The 24386-nt window shown below is 40.1% G+C and overlaps 1 protein-coding gene across 1 annotated transcript in view; it reads right to left on the bottom strand.

The window, feature by feature from the left end:
* Positions 1-8652: 8652 nt before the first annotated feature.
* The window catches only part of ASXL3 (ASXL transcriptional regulator 3), a 170870-nt gene continuing 155136 nt past the window's right edge, over positions 8653-24386 (bottom strand). Inside the window, exons 9-12 of the mRNA XM_036823324.1 lie at positions 24136-24232; positions 22184-22289; positions 15563-17519; positions 8653-12812 (exon numbers count right to left, since the gene is read on the bottom strand). Coding sequence (XP_036679219.1) covers positions 9117-12812; positions 15563-17519; positions 22184-22289; positions 24136-24232 — 5856 coding nt within the window. The 3' untranslated portion in view covers positions 8653-9116. The remainder of the gene's footprint in view (positions 12813-15562; positions 17520-22183; positions 22290-24135; positions 24233-24386) is intronic.

Genomic DNA, 24386 nt, shown 5'->3' with positions numbered 1-24386 from the left:
TTGAATAACATGAATACTCAGAAGAAATGTCAACTCCTTAAAAAAAAAATAGCCCACATTGCAATGTATATCAGGGCACTGCTATTTTTTGCTATAGTCTCTGTAATATGATTTGACTTTTTAATATTGGAACATGTATTACATTGATTTTTAAAAAGTATTAAAGAGTATCATCAACATTGGGTAGCACAAACATTGTTTTCACATGCTGTTAACTTTTACATAATCAATTGTCAATATTACCAACATCCAAACAAATTCCTAGAGTCATGTAAGAAGGGCTTGGTGACAGGGCTTCTGAAATGTGTAAAGGATTGTACACCCTGCAGAGATCACTAGCAGGAGGACTGATACTGATGAACACTGTTCAAGGGAAACGATTGGGGTGCTGGCAGGGAAGAGCGTGCCCTCCCTCCCGGTGGGACTGCCCTGAATCTGTGTCAGGTGCGGCAACCGATGCCCCTCTGGAGGCTTCATTCTCGTGCAGTTGCAATCTTAAATGGCTTCATCCAATCAGCTACTTTTCCCACTGCAATTTGTACCTGTCTTGGTTACACTCTTGTCATCATAAAATTGTTGATCATCTTTCCCATTGGCCTATAATTTTTTAAGATTTTGGGACCCTCTGATTTTTCTCAGCATCCCCAGTACTTAGCAGTACGTGTAGCAGCCATGGTGTCTTATAGCAAATAAGAGGATGGGCTTTGGTCTCTGAAAAACCTTCTTTCATACTCCAGATCTTAGCTGTGTATTCTTTTCTTTAAACTTTCTAAGCCTCAGGTTCTTTGTGTGTTCCATGGATATAATAGCAGTGCCTCCCTTATGGGATTTTTCTCAGGATAAATGTGATAATTAACACCTATGAAATGCTTTGCAGCACTTGGTACACAGCATTTCACAAGTATTATCTATTATTATTTTTTAATAAAGAAAGTCTGCATTTTGGGAACTCTGGGAAATTGCCATATTCGGGGTAGTACATAGCTAAATCTCTAAAAGTTTATTTATATGAAGAGAATTTATAAAATCTCCTTCATATTCAGATCATGAAGGCTAAAGACTTGGAAAGGATTTATTTATTACTAAGAGAATCACAGTTAGGAAACTGAGATTGCAGAGTGTGGTGTCTTTGATTACTCCCAGTTTTTGCCAAGGAAAGCATTTTGGACAAAAAAGATGCCACAGAAGAACGTTACCAAGCTCACAGATACAGAGAACAGATCGTCAGGTGGCTGTCAGAAGTCGGGGGAGTGAGGTGGGTGAAATGGGTGAAGGGAGACAAAAGGCACAAACTTCCAGTTATAAAATAAATAAGTCTTGGGGATATAATGCATAGCATGTGACCATAGTTAATAACACTGAATTGCATAGTTGAAAGTTGCTAAGAGAGTAGATCTTCAAAATCCTCACCACAAGAAAAAAATTTTTTGTAACTGTGTATTATGATGAATGTTAACTACACTTACCGTGATGATCATTTTAAAATATATTCAAATATCAAATCATTGTGTTGTATATCTGAAACTAATATAATGTTGTATGCCAATTCTACCTCAAAAACAAAAACAGAGAACCATTTCAATGTCAAAATATGAAGGAAAAAAAAGACGAAAGAAAGAAACTGTCTGCTACCAATCTCACATTGTCCTTCTCTTGGTAAAAAGATGTCTGGTATGCTCTGGACTGGCCCTCTAACAGTAAGGAAATTACATATTTGAAGATTAGAGATAATGAATTATCCATAGATTCCTACTCTAAATGTAGTTTTTTAAATGTTTTTTTTTGAAATATTGAATTTTTTAAGATGCCAACTCATTTCCCACAGCTTATTCCCCTGAAAATATAAATTATTTTACCAAAAAAAATAAATAAATAAATAAAACCAAACAAACCTATGTGGTACAAAAAAAGTCTACATTGAGCTCACATGTTAAAGGAAGAAGAGGTATAAAATGTGTCAGTGGCTTCCACTTAGAAGCCATCATGGAGAACTGTTCCCACTCAAGCCTTTCAATTCCACATTACGAGATTTAAACTTATTGGCAAATGAATTTTATATTACAGTAAGAAATCATGTTTTTTAAATTTCTATATAAATGGACATGCATAAATGTTGCCACTTATATATAGGAAAAGAACATCCAGGAGAAACTCTTGTGGTTCGTACAGTCATTGAGGCCAACTACACTCTCCCATCTCTCTGTGTCTGGAAGATGTTCCAGCATCCCAGAATTGGACACTGAAAGCCAAATGAATCAAGGAAAATAGAACCATAGTTCTGCACTCCTCTGAAATCCCTCCATGTTCCCTCGTCATTAAAAGAATGAGGATTTGGAACACAGCGTTTTCCTGAAATAAAACCATAATTTGAAACTATAGATATAAGTTTGGATCAAAGGTGAAACCTATTTTCCATTTACCAGCTTATGATAAACAAAGACGTCGTGATGAGTACCCAGAAAACGAGATGAATCTTACTTGATCTCAAGTGTCCAGGACCTTCTGTTGAAGCAGCTGGATGTTCCCACCCTTTAGCCAAGTTGCTATTTATGGGTCGTGTCCACCGAACAAGGTATCTGGAAACAGCAAAAGGGGGAAATGCCTGGACATTTCGTTGTGTTTGGGTTAACGCTCACCTTTGAACCACCTCTAAATGATTTCCTTAAAAAAAGAGAGAGAGATTGTAGATGGAAATTTTAGCTTAAAAAGGTACCTCAGAAACAAACTTTCCCCTAAGTGCAATGGATATACTAAGTATAAATCCTAACTATTGATAACAGCAGATTCAGGGAGCTCCTTTGTTCACAAAACTGATATTCAGCCACTCTTCATTGATTTGTTGTAATAGGGCCATCTCTTTTGATATGGCTGGCATCTGTTTGGATTGGTCTATGCTTTGCAGGATTACTAAATATATTCAATATCAGCTTTACTGGTAGTCAGGTATCACAATGGGATATTACTCAATATAGCTGAAAAACAATAAAACTATTCTAAATAAAATGGCAAAAAAAATCAGCCTTTGCTTTGTAAATCAGGGGACTTTCCTCCAGTTAGTGAGAATGTATGTAATTTATTGCACTGGCAACTGGAGAAAAGTTTCTGCAGGTAAAAATACTGGGTTCATTGCCCAATTTAGACTTCCAGATTAGCTGTGACATTGGAGGACTCCAACTTCTGATTTCTGCGTATCACTGTGGATAATTGTGTGTGCTCTGAACTTGAAATATTAAGTCTAGGCAAGCTACAACCAAAGTCTTCAAATAATTTTAAGGAGACACACTTTCTAGGATTTATGTTCAACTGTCTTCTGCAGAAAGTAGTCCAACTACTCTCCTGGCTATGCTCTTTCTAAATAACGTACATAAGTTTGTTGAATCACGGGGTAAATCACCTGTTCTCAGATAAAGTCTATGATAGATACAAATACATACTTTAGATCCTAAGAGCAACTGTTACTCAAATTAGGTCACATTAATGTATTAAGAATAATGAAATATTTATATAAAAATTGTTTAATGTTGTACCTATTATGAGACTAAATGAATTAAAACATATAAAGCACTCGGATAAATTTCAAGAAATGTCAGCTTAAAGAATGCTTGACTGTACAATTTTCTGTAATGAATTTTGGAATAGACGATGCCTGGGGAGTAATGCAATGAAAACAATAAAAAATTTCCACAATGTTAAATAAAATTAAGAATGCATTCTGTAAATATTTTAATAGAAAAAATAGGACAAAAAAAGGAATGCCAGTATTATAGTGAAAATAATTTAATGAAACTTAGAAGTATCTATCTTCCATCGTCTTACTTGAATAAGTTGTACTTTCATTATTATAATAATTTAATTTATGAGGAGGAAGAAGCATGTTTTTAGTTTTTTTTTTCCTGCAAAGTAAACACCCTCTTTTGCCATCTGGTGGCTAAAAATAGCATTTTCCTTGTAGATAAAAACAGCTGAACTCAGATTTAACAGCCAGTTATGTTTAATGCTTTCAGATTCATCTTACTGTAAAGATATGCATATTTTCTTAACCAATGTAAATGTAGCTGAGGCAATTTTGCTCTAATGGTTCACAGCATTTTATTCAAATCATTCTAGCTGTAATATTTAATGCAAGATAAGAAAAACTAACCAGAGCAATTCTTTTAAAAAGAATTTTGAGAGGTAATTCATTTTAAAGTTAAAATTAAATATGGTGGTAACAATTTGCTTGACTTACCTGTCTTTTGGTATAGAGAATTAACAACATCTTTACAAAACAAAAAGGTTCAAATATAATTTTAAATAAGCACAGTACAATAGACATGGTTAATTTCAAAGAGGTTTCAACAAACAATAGTTATAATTGTATGTTGACAATTCACCAAACCAAGAAGGGTAGAAAGTTTAAGACCATATGGTTTGTTCTCCTTATAAACTTTTTGTTAAGTAAAATTGTGAATGTATTTATTAGTATCTTTTATGTGTATATATTAACTACCTCATTTCATAAAAAATTAAAGATGACAATAATTGAAGGTTTAATTTCTTTATTTTCTCCCAGAATATTTTAATATTGAAACCCAAATTGTTACTTTAGAGAAAGGGAAAAACGGAGAAACATGAAGAGACAAACATTTCATTTCATTTAACTTATGGTATCGTGAGCAGTCACTTTTGTAGGCAACACTTTGTTTTTTCTTTGTAGAAAAGAAATAAAAAACAAACAGCACCATTAAAGAATGCATGATCCCTGAATTCTAAACAAAACACTGTCTAAAAATCGTTTCAATGCTTGTTGCACTCCGTCACATTTAGTCAGGTATCAAAGCAAGCATAACAGTATTAAATTGTAGCAGTCTTACTGATTCAACTGCTCCCCTTCTGAGGATTTTACACACCTTTTCTGAGTTTTTCCTGTGGGAATAATATATTCTTTGGTAGAGGACTGAAGAAGGGTTTGACTTTTCTGTATGCTGATATAAAATGTCTTTGTACGTTCAGGGACTTTGCCCCCCCATCTGTGTTTGCCATGCATGTTATGTTTGGGTTGATTCACATTTTGCTGTTACACTGTAAGAGTAATACCGCCTTTTAAAAAAGGCATTAAATGGCTAATGTTAAACAGATGTAAACATTCAGAATACTGACCAAAGGAAAAAAAATACTCACAAACACATTAAAAAACAACAACAACAACAAACAAAAAACTGTACTGAGAAGAGGAATCAGATTAGGTTTCCATGAAGCCAGGGGGAAAAATACAGCAGTACAAGAAAAATTATGGCAAGCAAGTAAAGCACTTTTTTTTTGAAACATTCATGAACAGTACAAATACAACAAAGTTTTTCTACAGTCTAAATTATTCTGCAACTATCAAATAGGGTACAAAGCGAAATAGTATGTGCTATAAAAAAAGCAGCTCCTTTAAATTATAGTAAAAATGCTTTTTGTTTGCTTTACAGTGACAAAGCATGAGGACTGAAGACAAGATTTTTATATTCAGTGACATTTTGGCTACGTAGGCCCCTGACAGTCTGATGAGTTCCTTTCCTAGGACTCTTCACATTGTTCTCTAGAAACATAGACAGTGACTCTGGGCTTGGCGTGTTCAGCGGGCTCACTCTCTCCAGACGGCTAGCGCGGTGCTGACTTCCACACCACTGAGAGGGTGCAACCCTTAACGGCGCTTCAGCTTCTGTCACCTGGGACTGGACCAGACCCAGGAGGAACTGCGAAACCAAGGCCACAGTAACTTCCCCTTTTGAAATTGTGCAAGAGTGTTTGTAAAGGACATGGGGCTGTAGCATCATGTATTCTTACTCTTGGTTGCTTTATGAAGCACTCTACACACCAGCTTGTTTGCATCTGTTTATTTTGGATGAATAAGAATATCCAAGCTCTAGAAGTCAGCTAAACCTTCCATAGCTCATCCCAGAAACACATACCACCACAAAGTCTTTATAGCAACCAGGCTCAACCTCAAAGGCTTGTTTTCAAGTTTTTTCTTCAAACTAGACCTTAGCAGGGAAATAGTCTATATAATTACGGTGCTCAGGTCACCGACATTTCTGCCATTCTCACTTTGGGGAAGGAAAAATATTTTCATTCTGAAAATGAATTTGCATCAGAACGTTTGTATTAACATGCCCATTAACTACCTAAATGTCTTTATACAACCTCAGGCATATGAATACTGTATATAGGAGGGGGATCAGGGAATAGCAGTTTTCTTCCTTCCCCTGTTCCAAAAGTGCTACTTAGGGAAATACATCCTTTGTGAAAATAATAATTAAAAATTACATGTTAGATGTGCAAGCTCTATTCCTGATAGGGATATCACAGTGTCCAATCATCAGGATAATGCACACACTAAAATTTGCACATTACACCACAATAACCATGTAGTAAATGACATACTCCATTTGCACATAGGCAGATATCTGTGGATATCAGGAAACTAAGAACCTGCTCGCCTAATCCAAATATACTGGGTTTTGTATATATATTAAATGGCCACTTGTAACATAGCTGACCCACTTTCTACTTCTGAATTTTTCTTTCCATTCTTCTAGCCCAAAGATATTAATTTTTCAGTAATATAAACCATATGCAAACACTAGGAATTTAAACTGGGGCAAAAAAGAGCAAGGGCAGAGAAATATTACGCTCTTTGGATCAGGGTGGTACAATGCACGTGTGATCAGCAATTGATTTTCCAAACTAATTATGAGAAAAATCAGAACATAGAGAAGGATACTTTTCTGTATCCCCAGTAAGTAATCTGCGCGCAGTATCCCACAGTGATGGAACTGATAATGGGCTCGGTATCATATCAACCTCAATTTTGCCTCATATGCAGAGTGCAAAGGTTTTGAAGACCACAGTTTCAACACGGTGTCAGTTACTGATGTGGTAGTGTTGAATCTGCTGGTGTAGACAGTATCTGACACTGGTAGAGCAGCAACTGAATTTGGAAGAAGGAGCTGGCATGCAAGTGTCTATATTATAGGGGTGCCCCTCTGTGAAACTAGAGCATGCCCTTCTGAACCAAGATGGCATCAGAGCCAAGCAGACCACAGAGACACCGCTGACGAGGACACGACCCAAACCACCTGGTGCAGAGTGAACTAGGGATCTGCTGGAACTAACACTGCCTTGCTTGGGAAGGGCCGGTTAAGTGCATTGCTAATATTCTCAGTCATTAATTCTGTTAATTGTAACGTGAAAAACAGAAGTGACAGCAACTGAAGCACCGAATCTCAGCCGCGGAGGTAGGCCTTCTTTGCTTTGCTTTCTTTCTAAGATAAAGTATCTTTCACTATCAGCAATTTGTTAGTAAAAATGACATCTCTATCACCTAATGATATGTGGCAACATCACAATAATAAATATGGAGGAAAAAAATATACCATGGTTGATTACTATAAAAAAAAAAAAATCACAAGTTTTTTTTTCCCCAGGAAGGAAATTTCTGCTCATTCAATTTTTAAGACATATTTTAAGGGAATGTCAAAAGTTAACATTGATTAGGATGATCCCTTGTGAAAATATCTGTCAAATTCTTACCCTGGATACAGAAGATTTTCCCCCATATTTTTTGAAAATTCTACAGCCACAATCAACCAGTGGGTTAATGGTACTCCACATTTTGTGCTCTGTAATCGGAAGTTAAATGGACATGGTCTTTGTTCTTTCATCTTCCCACAAGGTGCATGTGCTTTTGAACTTGCTTTAGGGAACAGAGCCTGCTGAACTACAGCTGTTCTCTGGCATGAGGGTGGCCACAGTACATGGAATGGAGCTCAAATACTCAACACCCAGACTATTGGATAAACACTGACAATAGTTGTAAGATGCAGTATCCCTTTTTCAAAAGCAGTTCCACTCCCCCAAATATGAAGAATGTACTGAATTCACCTGAGGGGGGGGGGCGGGAAACAAAACATGCAACACCCAGAACAATTTTTTAAAATAAGGGCTAGTTTAGAGTCAAATATAATTACGTAGATCGTGACTCATGAGGAAAAAACTGTTCAGAAAAATGTTGACACTTCAGCCTTCTATAGTCCCTCTCATCATCAATGACACTTTAAAAAAAGAGGTGGCCAACCTCTGCAGCGTCGGAAGCCAGAATGCACTGTTGTCATCAATAAAGGGTTACGATTATTTCCCCCCCCCCCAATTTTAATACCTAGTTATTGTATTAGAGTGAATAGAATGGACCGATATTTACATCACCAACCCATTTAGGTGTGTTTGCATATACAGCATTTTACTTGTTTGCTTTGAATTTTAGGGCATTTTTTTTCATACTTGCTCTTAGAAGCCACACATGAAGCTCTGAAATCCTCTGGGCCTATGGCTCTCTGTTGTCCAACTGATCTTACAGTCTCGGGTGTCAAAGGGCTTGAACCAGATTGCTGGGCATGAGGCCCACACTGCAATTTCAGGTGGAAAAGACATTTCACTACAATACGTGTACCATGTCCAAGGCAGATCCAGAGAATCTGCCAGTCTCTGAAAAGAGTCAAAAGGGAGGAAAGAGAATAAGGACAGTGGAGTTCATTAATGGCATACCTCCTTTAATATCTTTTGTGATATGAGTAAATACAAGGAATCATACACTTAAATCAGATTCCCTTTTCCAAATATGATGTAATCAGTACGGTAAAGGTAGGTCCAAAGGAGTCAACTGTTGGAACCCTCGCTGTAATGGTTAATCTACAGAAGAATGCATCACCACCTTAAATTGCTGTTACCGATCTCTCTCCACATCTCCATTTCTGGTTACCATTAAGTAATTTAAAATGTCCTTTTCCTATCTACACCTGGATTAAAAAAAGAAAGAAACAAATTGGGAGTGACCTGTATACACACGAATAGAAACTTTCCAAAGCTGCAAATGGCAACTAAATATGTAAAAGACATGCTGTTGAGCCCCTCGGCTGGAATGCGATCTCTCCTTTCCCAGAAATGCAAGAAAATAATCATCTAGAGAAAAGATCATCTGTTCCAAAGTAAAATAAATTAGCACGCTATAAACCACTGAGCTGTTCAATTTGTTGTTGCTGACGCCGTGTGGCTTTTCCGTGGTGAAAAGGGATACTGCATCTTTCACTCAGCTCTTATCGCACAACCAGGCAAGCTACACAGAGTTTAGAAGGCCCTATGCAGTCGTCGTGGCAGAAGGCCCCGCAGCCTTTGCACACAATCATGGCTTTCAGCCGGCAAGAGCATTTCAGTTCCAACTCATCCGCGTTGCTGCTGTCGGCAAAGTTCTGAACGGGCATCTGAGCGTTCTGACCAGGCAGACCCGTGGTGGGATTGGAGCCACTTCCCAAAATCCCAATGGACTTTTCAATTGCAGATGCTGCCCTTTTGAAGCTCGTGCTACCGAAGTGTATTGTTGGATAATTTCCACAGAGCTGCTGTTGTTGCTGCACCTGCATTTTCTGAGCAGCTAATTGGGTAAAAGGCTTCTGTGGCTCAGAAAGCAAATAGGAAGAGAAATCTGCATTTTTCAGCGCAAACGCCTTCAACTGTTCCTTCATTTCATTCTGGTCATAGGAAACTTGTTTCATGCCCAGTTCACAGCTGCTGCTTAAACCTTCCTCAAAAGAAAGAGGTTCCGATTTTATATTGCTACATATGCCCGTGGACTGTGGCCAACTAAGTCTCTTAGTGGTTTCCATGGTAACTGGCGGTTGTTTTTGATCGGAGGGGACTTCTGGATTAGGAAGAGGTGGAGGTAGTGGCGGTGGTGGAGGGGGGGGTGGGGGCAAAGCCAAGGGGGGAGGGGGCGGGGGATGCACTAGTGCTTTGTGCGGCATCCCGTGCGGGGTCCCCCCCATGTCATCACCTTCTTTAATGGGCATGTTGGGGGGCACCATATTGGCTAACCTTAGCTGGTGAGGTGCTGAGGAAAGGCCAACCTCTCCCAGTCCCTTTTGCTCAAGATGCCTATTGAAGGAAAACGTGTTACAGCCCACGGGGGCTTTGGCAGAGGCTGGTAACAGAGCCGCGGTAGGAATGGGGCCCCTGGCAGCCAGAGGCATTTGGTAAAACTGCTGTCTGTGGGAGGTCCCAGCGTCGGGGTGGAAGCCGCCGTTCTTGTCGACGTGAAACAGGCTCTGCTGGAAGCCACACGAGGGGAGCAGCCGCTTCTGCTGTTTGACCTCAGGGCTGTGAGCCATCTTGCTCTGCCCAGGGTGCTTGTTCAGCCACTCCTGCTTCAGCGGCTGGCTGAGTCCCAGCTGATTCATGCCGGAGCTGATGACACACGGCCCCCCTTTCACATCTGCGTCCGCCAACAACTTCCCTGGCTCACATTTCACTTGAGTGTGTTCCCCCCCGGTCCTGGCGACTCTCTTCTTGGGGTGGTTCTCCCGCTTCCTCGTTGGTAGTGGTGCGAGAGCGCCTGCCAGGTAGCCTTTCCCGTCCGGATTGGGAGAGCTAGGGGGCATTTCAACCACGTTCCTCTCGGGGGCTGTTTTACCCACTGAGGTAGTTTGAAGAGGCAGAGGAAGCCTGTTGATTTCGAGCTTGGCTCCCAGTCTGGGCTGGGGCAACACTTTTTCCAAAGGCAAGTTGCCCTGGAGTAACTGTGTGACGAGGGGATTGTTCGCCTCCACCGATGACAGACGGCAGCTGGAGCTCCCTGCGCTGGGAGCTCTTTTCAGGGTGTCTGTAGCCAGAGGCGTGGCCTCTTCCATGGGACCAGAGGTGGGGGCCTGCACGCTCTGCGTCTGCTGCGCACTCGGGGCTGCCCCTGCAGCTGCAGGATGCGGCTCAGGGCCAGGGAAGTCGCCGGCGTCCATCCTTAAGCCCTTGTCCACGTCGTGAGGTTCGGACTTCACGGGGAGACGGACGCTTGTGATGAGATTCCTGGGGTGAAGTTCCGCCACATGCGAGGAGCTGGCGTGCTCGGTCTTGATGGCCTGCGGACAGCCCTGCTCCAGATATTCCTTCTGTTTACCGGAACCAGGGTGGCAGAGCAGAGGCTGTCCTGCGCTCCTCACCCCGTCCTCGCCCCAGCAGATCCGGCCGCCCGGGTTATACTGATGGCCACAGGTTGTGTCGGCTTCACTTTTGAACGCGGTTATGCCACGCGCCTGCTCAGCAAAGCTGTGACTCAGAGGAGTCCCCGCGTTTAATGTATCTGGAACCACGAGGGGTCCTTCACGGAGACCCGGGCAGGTGGCCTGCATCGTTTGACTGTCTTGTTTTGCCGCGGAAGCAGCAATGAAACTGGGACCGTGATCTCCGCCTTCGCTTGCAACCGGCTCGGGCCTGCTGATGACAGACACCTGCGGACACGCCACGGGCTGGATGACTGCTTCCGTCCTCCCGGACCTGCTCTGGAGGTCCAGGCCGGCTTCCGTGCTCTCAAGAGAGGCGGTCAGAGACAACGTGGAGGTCAGCGTGGTGCTGTGGTCGACGATGACTTTACACGGAATCGAGCGGTTTATGGCTGCTGGTGGGAACCCCCCCGGGGGTGGCTGAGGTTTCCCAGAAGTGTCTGCCCTGTTCCGAGTCCCTGAAGTTTTGTCCAAGCTTTCAGCACTTAACGTGGGAGGGCTGTCGTAAGAGTTTACAGTCAGCATGCTTCCAGTAAATGCTGCGACAGGTGGGCGTGCCACCAGGGCGTCAGGGACTGCGACGGGGTCCCTGCAGCCGAGGGAGGCCCTCACAGTGGTGCCCATGGACATGGTGTCCCGTTCTTCGCTCCCAGGCATGGCTATCTTCTCAGAAGGAAATCTGTTGTTCACTCCCGTTGGGGGAATCAAGACAGAGCTAGTGGAGAGATGGTTTGGCAAGTTGCTTCCGATGGAGGGAGTTGGCACAGAGGTGTACTGACTGGAGACCAGGCTGCCAGCGCCGCTGCTGGGTGCCAGCAACCGCTTGTCACCCCGGGGGCTCGCTGCGCTGGAGCCCTCCGCGGCGGCCGGAGGAGGGGTGCTCTCGATACATTTTGGTATAATGGCTATGCATGGAGTGTCCGTTCCCTGGATGGTTTTCAACATGCTTATGTTACAAGCAGAAATTGTAGTGTTTGCACTGTCAACAGACATTAGGACAGAGGATTTATCAACAGAACTCACAAAGGGATGTTCTTTAATTGCTCCCGACATAGCAGTGCTGCAGACAGACACGGGGACGGGACTTTTATTAAAAAGCATGGGCACACTGCTATTTTCCGAAGAGGTAGATGAAACAGTTTTCTCAGACAAGTGTGACACAGGTGTGTTTTCGTCAGAACTATGCACAGATAAGTCCGTGGCAAGTTCTGGAAGTTTGGTCGGGTTGAGAGACTGCTGTAGTACAGTGGTGGGCTCCCGGAGGTGCGCAGCCTTGTTGCTGGGAGATCGGCAGTTTGGATTGACAATGATGACACCGGGCGAGCCTTCGATTTTTGTTTCAGGGGCAGAAGACACTTCTAAGCTTGGAGGCCCTTCCTTTGAGCCGAGCGGAGGCAACCGGGGCTCTTTAGCGTTCTGGAAGAGGTGGGCTCGGGCTTGATGCTTTGCGAAGAGCTTCACCTTCGTCTGCTCTTTGATATGCGCCAGAGTTCTGGCCTTTCCGCCCTCTCCTGGGCTCCCCATAGCTCCCGAAACGATGCTCGCGGCCGCCGCCACGGCTGCGGCTGCTGCCGCCTCTCGCTGGGCCCTTGCTTGCTGGGCTCGGGCCTTGATGTCCGCCAGGGTCCTGGCTCCCGTGTTCCTCCCGCCACTGACCGATGTGCCAGATGACGCGCGAGCCTCTGGTTTGGAGACTGGTTGGCTCTTGATAATAAAGGGTGGCCCGATTTTGGAAAGCTGGATCTACAGGAAGGGGGAAAATGGAAAGATAAAGTGCGTGCACACGATCACAGACAAGGCGCGTGTGTACGTGATCACAGAGGGACGTGGGGACGCAGGCACGCGAGGGCGGGGAGTAGCCGCATCCTCTCCCAAGGGGGCAAGAACGGCACCTAATACCCTGAATGGGCCTTTGGGGTATAAGGCAGCAATAAATGCAGCACGAATGTGAAAATTAAAAATTTTAACCTCTGTTTTTAATCTATAAAATATTAACCGGTGACTTCATTTGGCTTGGAAATGAAACGTCTTTTAAAGCCTCATATAAATGGAAACAAAACCCAGGCTTCTTAAAATGAGGTGAGCTAAAAAGAGTTAGAAATAGTTAGCTTTCGACTTATCTTCCTGGCTGGCATGAAGATACTCAGGCCAGCCAGGAAGAATAGAGATATTCAAAACTCTATTTGAATTTATCTGCCTTAATTTATCTGTCTTAATTTGACACAAAGGAAAAAGGAAAAAGCCCTAACCAAAGGTCAGAAGACTAGAATTCTCAGCCTGGCTTGACACAAAGGAATGCTGTGAACCTAGGCAAATCACTGTGTACTTCAGTTTCTCCAATAATCTCCCCAAGTCAGAAACTCTGTAGGTTTTATGTGGTCCCATACCACCTAGCATGCTGCCATATATATATATATATATATATATATACATACATATACACACACATATATATATATGTGTATATATATGTATATATATATATATATATATAAAATAAGCACACAATATGACTTTGTAAACTGTAAACAGTAAGACTAGTTATTTCTGGTCTATTTCTTTCACAGAGGTGTTATAAAGATGGAATGAGACTATACTTGTGAAAGTGCTTTGCTTTCCAAAGGGATTTTATTATTATTATTACGTTTTCTTGAAAGCAAGGGCAACTCTAGTTTTCTGCCTCCAAAAGACAGTATGGGTTGGGCAGCTTATTTGATATTGGAAATCTACAATTTGCTGAATTTAGTAAACGTCCCAACCCACACTGTTCACCCACTCATCTAATTAAGAGACTCTGTCATCACCAAATTCATGAGTCACAAGACCTAACAACAAACATCCCAAAGCAATGCCTATGATGCTTTAGTCACTAAGAATATTCCCAGAGTCACAGATTTGTAGAGCTGGCAGGGATCTAGTTAAAGCCCTTCATTTACAGTTGAAAAAACCGAGCCCCTGGAGATGGGCTGCCCTGGGTTCATATAACTGGGGAGTGACAGAGCCTTTGGGCTCCCCATTCTGTGCTGTTGACACGTACTATATTTCCTTATATCTTTTCCTCTAGAAACAATTTTCCTAGAAAACTTACACCTCTCCTCTTAACATATGTGCATTTACATATATTGACATTATAAATACCTGACACATACTACAAGATCGTATCAATTTGGAATTATGCTTTAGTACTTTGGTAGATGGATTATCTTCCTGAGCTATCTCGTTTCTCATTTTCAAATTTCTGATGGCTCTCTTCTAATCCAAAGGTTCCAAAGATAGATGAATTTAGAAAAGAAATTCAGTTTTACCTTTTAAATATTTCCCTTAGTTAAAAAAATTAAAAACATTAAGCCTAACGAACATTAAATATATATATTGTATCTCTCTATCCATCTATCTTTACATAAAGGGTATATCACTTTGAAAATAAGCTTTTGACAAAAAAATTAGACTGAAATGTTTAAAAATATTTCCTATGGAAAGCATGCTTATATTTTTCTTTTCATTGCTTCAGAAATTAAAATGCATAGCAGGGTTTTAATGGGAGCTTAATATTCATCTTTTATATCTCTAGAATCTTATTTAATAGGGACTGCTTTATTAAATAGAATAATTACAATCACACCCCTAAAAGTCAACCTTAGGGAGATCATGAGGCACATATTAAAAGTAGATGTCAGAGCAGAGCAAAATAAAGAGAAAGATTACGAAAAACAAATCTTGAGTATGTTTGTAATTCTTTGAGTTAACCTTAATTTTTAGTTTAGTTAGGCAGAGTCAATTTATATACAAGAGTTGTTTTCTGAGAGCTAAAATCTACCTGGGATCAAAATAAAATATATAAATAGGAATGTTTGTCTACAGGCTTTATTATTGTATGAAGTTAACTACTTCTTTATTATTTTGGAAATAAAATAGTAGGATTTGTATACCTATGTACCTATAGCATTTTCCTCAGGGTTTGTGAAGTGATTTCACTGATTTATTCAAGAAATATTTAATGAGGCTCCTTCAGAAGCTAGATCCTCTCTGCTAGGCAGAGGGGGTGTTCAACATTTGTTGGAAAATGAATGAGGAGATAACACGTACCTTCATTTCTTGAGTGCAAGCCTCTGACTTTTGACTACTGCTTTCTCTAGTCCTACTCAACTTTTATAGGATGCTGAATTATCTTTCAAATTTTTCCAAGTTTATATAGGTCTCTGTCCTACACTGTGGAGTCCCCCAGAGACCCTGTATCTCAGTGGCCTGTGGGCTCCTCCAGGCCCTGTTCTCCCTCCTCCCTTCTTTTTCCTTAAATGCCAAGGTCTAAATATGTACATCTATCTAAACTTATTGTATGAGCTCAACGCAGTCTGAAAAAGGATCATTTAATATTAGACTGGTGCTGGGAGTATTAGATTATAAACTGCTACATTTATTTTTGAAAAATTAAGTATCTAAATAGAAAAAGCCTATCTATGGAATTTCCTTTTTTTAAAAAAAAAATACCGTACCTTGAGAGGTGGAACCCTTGGTTCCTCTCTTGGAGGCTGTTCTTTCTCAGATGGACTGCTGGATGACAAGTTCCGGCTTGACTGGTCATCTTCTATCCTAGCCCTCTTCTCCTTACAGATCCCAAAGCTGTGATGCTCTGCGGTTTTCCTCTTCGATATCTCAGACTCTCTACTTTCATTTCTTACCCCATCTGGGGACTTGGAGGGCTCTGACAACTTGGAAGTATGAGAGGTCTCCAACCGATTCTGTGAGCTCCCTGGCTTATGCATTTTATTTCTAGAGCCTTCTGAAAATGAAGCCTTATCCACCGATGAGATGTATTGCTTGTCCTGTAATTTAGCTGATGGGAGCTCATTTCCCTTACTCTCTGTCTCTTCAGAAAAGACAGGTAATTCCAATGGTGAAGACATCGCTTTCTTTTCTGTTCTTTGCAGGACATTATGATTTTTAACTTTTATCATTTCTGTAGAAGGAAGTTCTGGAATCGAAGCGGGATAGGGCTTCTCAGCTTCAACATGGGATTTACAAGGAGGCTGATTCAGGGTCTTATTGTGCAATTCTTCTGATGAATATGCTTCAGGAGCAATGGAAGAAGAACCCATTTTGATAGGCTCGGGAGTATTTGATAGAGGCTTCTGCTGAGAGGTAAGGCTCTCTCCCAGGGGCTTGGCAGGGGCAGAACCTTCATCTTTCTGGGGGGAGAGTGGTTCTTCAGATATGGAAGTTGACTTTCTTTGTTGATGCACCATTCTTTCATTCATGGAAGAACTGGAAATTGGAGATGTTTCTGAAGGAAGTGGCAAACTGGATATAAAAGTGGTCTCAGATGTGAGAAGCATGGAAGACACTGAAGAAGTTTCTGATGTCAAAGGTAAATCAGACATGGGCGAGGTTTCTGATGTTAAAGGTAAATTTGATACTGGAGATGCTTCAGATGTTAACGGTAAATTGGACATCAAAGACGCTTCTGATATTTCAGGTGAAGTGGATATTGGAGAGATTTCTGACATCAAAGATGCATGAAGATTTTCATCAGTGGCATTTCGCTGATTATATTTGTCCATATTTTCAGTGCTGGACACCTCAGAACAAAACGTTGTCTCAAGGGAGGCTGGGGTACATGATTCTTCTGAAGTGGATTGGGTTTCCCCTCCTGGGGATGTCAGGCTGGTACAGGCTCCCTCTGGGCTCTCGGAAGAGAAGGACGTTTCAGAGATGCAAGCATTTTCAGAAAGCTGTTCATCAGGATCACTCTGCAGCTCCATATCTACAGCAATTCCTTCACTTGGAAATTGGCCTTCTAAAGACGATGACCCTGTTTTAATTTTTGGAGTGTTGGTCTCTAGTGCAGTTTCTGGCTCCTTATGTTCTGTGTCATTGACATGAATCACAGATGAAGTGGAAGGAACGAGAGAGTCACAGACTTCCAGCTGATCAATGACAACTGACATCTCTTCCTGGGGAGATTCTGATTTCTCTTCCACTTTAACTTCAACATGAGGCAAAGTTTCTAAAACATCATTCATTATAACACAGGATTCCAAGTTATCTTCAGGAGGTGCTATCTGGGGCTCCTCATGAGAGTTGGCTGGACTTTCTGACTCCTCAGAAAATTCAGGTATTGTCTTGTGATTCTCATCCTGGCACTCACAGATGCTAGTCTCTACCTCTTCCTCAATTTCCTCCTGAATCACAGATTCTTCGGGGATCAAGATGTCCTCTGATTCTGACTCTGTCATTACATCTTTACCTACGTCTACCATGGGACAAAGTGTAGCACAGAAATCAGGCTCTGGAGAAGTTGGACTTTTCATGCTTTTTGGCTGTTGTTCTTTCAAGGGAGTCTGTGCAGATAGACCAGGAAGGCCAGAGGTCCCACATGAAGAACTACTTTCAGCTCCATCATTGTTTGGTCCAGATGTGAGCTTTATAGAGTCCTCTCTTGACATGCCCAACCTGAACAGAAATTAGAAATATTAAATTATTGTTCAACCACAAAACATGAAAGGTACAACTTGGATCTCTCACCAAATATAGTATTCATAGAGGTAAATGCATAAAATTAATTTTATAATCACTAAGTAACATGTTTAGCTTATGTAAACTAGTTTATGATGGCTTAGTTTTTCTACTGCTTTTATAATCATAACTAAAATAAACTCTACTTCTGTTTAAAAAGTATTGATTTTTATTCTGTAAGCAAGGGAGATTGCATACTAAAAAGATTTTTTAAAAATATGGGCTGAAAAGCAAAAGAATGTATAAGACCTAAATCTTTTAAAGTCAGAAAGTAGAAATATGTCCTTATAATAGAAAATCACATAGTCCTTAAAGGATGCAACATAACCAAATAATTAAGATCAATGGAAGATGGGTATGTTGTAAAATCTTGAAATGGAAATGACTTCCAAAGATTAAGTTCTCTTAACCCAATGTAAAAGGTGTCCATCACCATATTTTAGTACAATATCTAAGTGTCTAACCTAAGACAAGATGGAAATTTCACTAAAGAATAATAAACATATTTGGGGTCATCAAAGTTGATTCTACTAGATTACATTCATGTGAGGCAAGACTTTTTAAAATTCTTTCATGTAGATCTCTTACTGTAAAGATATTCCATAAAAAGTTAGTGTAGAATATCAAGAAATAGCCCAGCCTAATGTTCAGGTCATAAGGTAAAGTTTATCAGAATTGCAATCAACAATATTGTAAATCACTAATTCCTGTCATACTAAGTTACAATGTCAGCATCAGATGGTAGGGAAATATGCTGTTCTAAATGAAGTTAAATTAGAGTACAGGCAATTACAAAGATGAGCAGAAGAGAGAACATTCCCAGAGGAAGAAACATATTTGAGTGAGGAAATACAGCTGTAACAGGAAAATACCTCAGTAAAATCTTCTTCAAACTTTTAGTTAAATTAAATCCCCAAAATGAAAGGGAAATAAAATTGAATACACTTTTTGGGTATTTGATCATTGCCTTCTTCACTAAAATTCAGAAGGCTGAGAAAGGAAGATAGAGGACACTTCCTTCATAATTAGTCTCTTTTCTTTCAACTTTCCCTAAGATGGGTTCAAATTAAACCACAATTTATATTATAGTGAGAGGAACAGAATAATATAACTACACTACAGATGAATTTAGAGCAGAATAATCAGCTAGGAATAAGGTCTCTTGGGGCCAGATCAAGCAGAGATACCACTGATACTAGGTTAGATGGAGAACACACAGAATCTACCCACTGGCAGCCAAATTTCAGCTAGTTGATTAATAAGAATATTATTAAATATATTTAATATTACTAAATATCATATATGTATATAATATATTTATATCTCATATGGAAAACAGCACTGTATAAAACATACATGTAAACATTTTATTATTTTCATGGGAAAATAGATTTAAGGTGGCATAAGGCATAGAAGGAAGACGTTCACAGCACACCACATAACCACATAAAGGGAAACTCTGCCCGCCTGAAATCTAGACCGCAAATCAACAGACCAACTCCTATAATTTTGAGTTAGCATATACATGGGATCCCTACAAGTAATTAAAACGAATATAAGACAGTACTGTATTATAGGCAGAAGAAGCCAATAAGAACCAAAATAAAGATCTCAAAGAGCAGAAAACTAAATCAGACAGATCTTAACTAAAGCTGAATTTCAGTGGTAACATTCTTGGGAAAACTTAGAACAATGAGAAGGCACATGGTGTCAGTCAACTGAAAATTATCTGATGCTAGGAAAATATCCCTCACATATTGAGGGAATGTAGGTAATCTAGAAGTAACAAAATTAGAAGGGCAGTTAATGAAATGTCCAAAATACATCAGTCATCCAATATGTAATCAAAGATAGGAAAAGACAAGCAAGAAGTCCAGGGATGTAAGGGGACAGAAACTCTATGGATAAACTACAGCAAGAAAAGGGTCAATCAAGTAAAAGAACTGTTTGTATTCAGAACTCAGTGATGTTGATGGGGAGTCATGTTTACTCACAGCATTGTAGCTGTCACCTTCCAGGACAGGAGTCTTTGACCTGATATCCATGAGAGTCTACGGAGCCCCCAAATTTCATGTAAAAAATTGTAGGTGTGTGAATTTTTCTGAGAAGGATTTGCAGGTGAGCAAATTACTTAACCACACCATGTAAAACTGGGGAAATTACTTAATTTCACTGCCTCTCAGTTTCCTAAACCCTTTTTAAAATAAGAATAATAATGGTATCCACTTTATAGGACTGTTGGGAGGGTTAAGTGAAACAATATTTGCAAAGCTCTTAGAAACCTATCAGAGCCAGCGTATGTTCAATGATTATTTGCTGACTGAGGAAAAACTCTCTGTATGGTTTCTACAGTGCTGGCTGTCTGGCATCTAGGATAGTGTGTGGCACGGAGGCGACGCTGCATGAATACTGAATTGATAAAAGCACAGCCCCAACACTCAACAAAAATTAAGGACCAGTTTTTCAGAGGTAACTAACTTGGTTATGCTTCTGCCATTACCGACAAGAGTGCTCCCAACGTTCCCTTTGTCAGAAAAGGTAAGGAAGGCAGGGTTCTTAATCCTGCTGGACACCAGCACGATGGGGAAGCATCTAAAAATTCAGATTCCTGGGCTCAACTCCTGGAGATCACCCATCAGTACATCTGGGGTGGGTGTCGGAAATCTGTACCTATTTGTAAAAGCTCCAATGAAGATTGTAATGCCGCCAGGCTTGAGTAATACGGCTGGTAACTAGCCTGTAACTAGCCTGCCACAATTTTAATTTTTGAGAAAGGACATTAATTACCTCCTTTTAGCTTTGCTTCAATATGTATATGCATCCAAAGTCCTAGGGCAGCAAGTGAAAAGGAGGCTTCCTACTCAAACTCAGGAGGAGGGCTACTTAGCGCAACTCACCAGAGGCGAGGCTGCTCCGAGTAAGCAGGCTGTTCATCACGTGATGTCATTTTACAACGAGCGCTCATGTGAGACTCCCCCTGACGGCTTTCCCCATTTACAGGGGGAGTTTTGTGAAATTAGATCAAATGGTACAGGTTGTGTTGCCTGCAACCACCTCAGTGTCTTTTACACAAAACAATGACTTTCAAGCATTAATTGTGTATGTGGGAATTAAAGCACAAATTCCTCTACCCATGATGATCTAAAGTTGCTGTCAATTGTCAGCTCTTAAACCCCTCTTTCTTTCTTAGGGATCTGATTGTCTGTGAGATTCAAATTCTGCCCAAGGAGAATATGTTCCTGTTAACCATGAGACAAAGGAGAAACTACTTTCAAATTAGCTCAGTCACCACCATACTTAGGTGTGACTGGTATTATTTTTAAAACACACACATACACAAATAAAAATAATAGATTAAAAAGCGGTTATAGCCTCCTACACTATTGGTGGGCACGTAAATTGGTGCAGTCACTATGGAGAACAGTATGGAGGTTCCTCAAGCTAAAAGCTAAAAATAGAGTTGCCGTATGATCCAGCAATACCACTCATGGGCATATATCCAGACAAAACTATAATTCAAAAAGATACATGCACCCATATGTTCATAGCAGCACTATTCATAATAGCCAAGACATGGAAACAACCTTAATGTCCATCAAAAGATGAATGGATAAAGAAGATGTGGTGTGTATATATACACAATGGAATATTACCTAGCCATAAAAAAAGAATGAAATAATGTCATTTACAGTAACACGGATGTACCTAGAGATCATCATATTAAGTGAAGTTAAGTCACACAGAGAAAGACAAATACTGTATGATATCACTTATATGTGGAATCTAAAATATGACACGAATGAACTTACCTATGAAACAGATTCATAGACACAGAGAACAGACTTTTGGTTGTCAAGTGGGGCTGGGGGCAGGATGGACAGGGAGTTTGGGATTAGCAGATGCAAACTATTATATATATGTAGAATGGATAAACAAGGTCCTACTGTACAGCACAGGGAACTATATTCAATATCCTATGATAAACCATAATGGAAAAGAATATGAAAAATAATGTATATACATGTATAACTGAATCACTTTGCTGTACAGCAGAAATTAACACATGGCAAATCAACTACTTGAATAAAATACGTTTTTTAAAAAGTGGTTTTACATAAAGAGGAAAATGGATAAAGGAAAGGGTAATACCTTAGGCTCTCCCCCAAATAAGGACTAAACAAATGTATATGGAGAGTCAAAATTTTTGGAAAAAAATGTGAGAATTAAATATGTGTCCAAGACTACTTATCTCTAACGCATTTATTAATGAAAATGCTTAGATTTAAAAAAAAAACAAACAGGAGATTTTTACTAAAATCCAGTTAGGAATGCCAAAATTGACTTCTATAGAATTTCATGTGCTATTTTCAGTCCAAAATGAATTTTCATGGACAAGTTATAAACCCTTGAAAATGCATTTTTAAAAATTTAAGTGCTGATATGCCACTATAATTTTACCTGCAATTTCTTACACTGAGAGACTATTGCCTTTTATCACAGGTTTACAAAGTTTTATAGCATATGATTGTGCTAAGTGAAACAGAGAATTACATTTTCACTTCCTTCTAAGAGAAATAAGAAGAAAATGCTCTAGTACTTACTTTTCTCCATAAAACCTTTCGAAGAATTTTTCTTTCCAGGGTTCTGTTTTCTTTTCCTTTTCAATTTCTTGCCTTATCCGCAATTGCATTTCTGGAGTAAACTCTCCTAGAAAGAAAATGCTTAGATATTGAGTAAAAGTTGTCATATGTTTTGCCAGTTAATAAAGAAAACATGTAACTAATTTGAATAAACTTTTATGGATGCCAAAAGGTAAAAAAAGTTGAGTACTGATAATATTTCTACAGCTTCTTTTTTTATGAACATCACTCAAGTCATTTAGTCACAGACAGACTCTAAAGCATTTAGCAAATGTAATGAGTGCTAGGGGTTGCGAATGAAAGTGAATATTCACTGTCCTTGATGAAACCAGTCTGGTGAAAGAAAAAGCACACAGTTGAGTATAATAACACAATGTGGAAAGCCCTGTATATGTCATAAGAATAAATGTAGGGAAAGTACTTAATTCTCCCTAAATTGATTAGGGAAGACCATACATAGAACCTGATTCTTGAGTTAGCTTTTGAAAGATGACCAAGCTTTCATAAAGTAATTAGTTCACAAGGCACAGAGATACGAATACGTATATTTATGTGCTTTTGAGTGGCCAATTATGAGTAGAACACAGGATGAAATGAAATGGGAAAGGTAGGCGGTGGCCAATTACCCAACACATGTTTTAAAGAGAGCCCTGAATTTTTCCTGTAAGAGACAGAGGGAGGTCCTGGCGGTGTTCAGTGAGGGAGGAATATGGCCAAATAAGCAACTTAGAAACTGGCTGGGAGGCTACTGAGTAGCGTAGATGAGAGATGGAGATTACAGTCAGGCCAGCATCTTGAGAATGTTGAAGAAGATTCAAAGACACAAGTAACAGTTCATAATCAGATGGACCTGGGGAGAAGGAAGAGGAACAAAGACATCATAAAGGTTTCAAAGTGAGGAGCTGTGAGAAAAAGGGGTGACCTGAGTAGACAGAAGGCAGAAGAAATAGTAGACATTAAAAGGGAAGAGAGTTTAATACTGGCATTTTGGTTTTAAGGTGCCTGATACTGGAAAGATCCAGCAGGTTTGTGGAATGGAGCAGCAAAGGATTGGGAAAGAGGAGTTCCAGCCAGATTTGGACATTTTCAGCGTGTGGGCTATATAGCTGAAACCGTGGTCCTGAATGAGGCTCTTAGAGCATGTGAGCAGTTACAAAAGCAAATAGCAGGGAAGAGAATGGTGGGGACATCACCATTTACCATCAGGTGGAAGAACAGGAGCTCCTGAAGGAAGCTGAGAAAAGGCTGTCAGAAAGGTAGCAAGAGGACACAATTTAAAATATATTATGAATGTCGAAGGCAGATGGTTTCAAATTAGATGGGGTAGAAAACAAGTGAGACATAGGAGAAGGAACATGAAATGCCAAGGACTGAGAAGAGGAAAGTGAACTTTGCAATGAGAAAGCCATTCGTATTCTCTAGAAGGGATTGTTCCCATTGTGTATGGTGGGGTCACACCCAACCATAAAAATGTGAGTGGGTAAGGGAGTAAAAATGTGGTAACACTGGGTATTGTTTAGTCTTTCATGAAGCTTGGTGACTAAAGGAATGATAAGATGAAGTGGTGGCTTCAGGGGAAGACTGTATTAAAAGAAGATTCTTCCAGGCTCTCGGACATCAGAGAATACACAATGCATCAAACACATAATTAAAATGATTATTCCAAAGAAAATCTTGCTATATCAAAAATTTTTATTATGTTCCAGATAAAGTCATGCTTTCTTCAAAAATACTGGACATCAAAAATGCACAGTATAACAAAAGAATTAATGAAGTCATTTGAAATAGGATGTGAGTTTTTACTCAAGTATACTTCAGGGGGGAAAACGACTTGGGAAGCAGAGAAAGGTGCAAATCTCAGTACAGTCTGTTGACTCAAATATGTCAAATAATAATGGAAAATAGAAATTTACCTTCTGCCAGTCGCTGTTTCCAGCCTTGTGCTGCATATGCAAAGAATTCATTATTTAGAGCTGAAGTACTGAGGCGTAAAATTCCATCACTTCCCATCTAGGAAATAAGCCGACAGAAACAAGATTCCATCAAGAATAATTCAAAGCAAAAGTATGCAGGAAAGAAGCAAAAACTGAGGGTGTGAGTGTGTGTGTGAGAGAGACAGGAAGAGCGAGAGAGAGAAAGAGCAGGGTAGAAGGCAGGGAGGAAA

The sequence above is a fragment of the Balaenoptera musculus genome, chromosome 14, assembly GCF_009873245.2.
Source record: "Balaenoptera musculus isolate JJ_BM4_2016_0621 chromosome 14, mBalMus1.pri.v3, whole genome shotgun sequence".
Lineage (NCBI taxonomy): Eukaryota > Metazoa > Chordata > Mammalia > Artiodactyla > Balaenopteridae > Balaenoptera > Balaenoptera musculus.
This window is presented reverse-complemented; position numbering and strand designations above follow the sequence as displayed.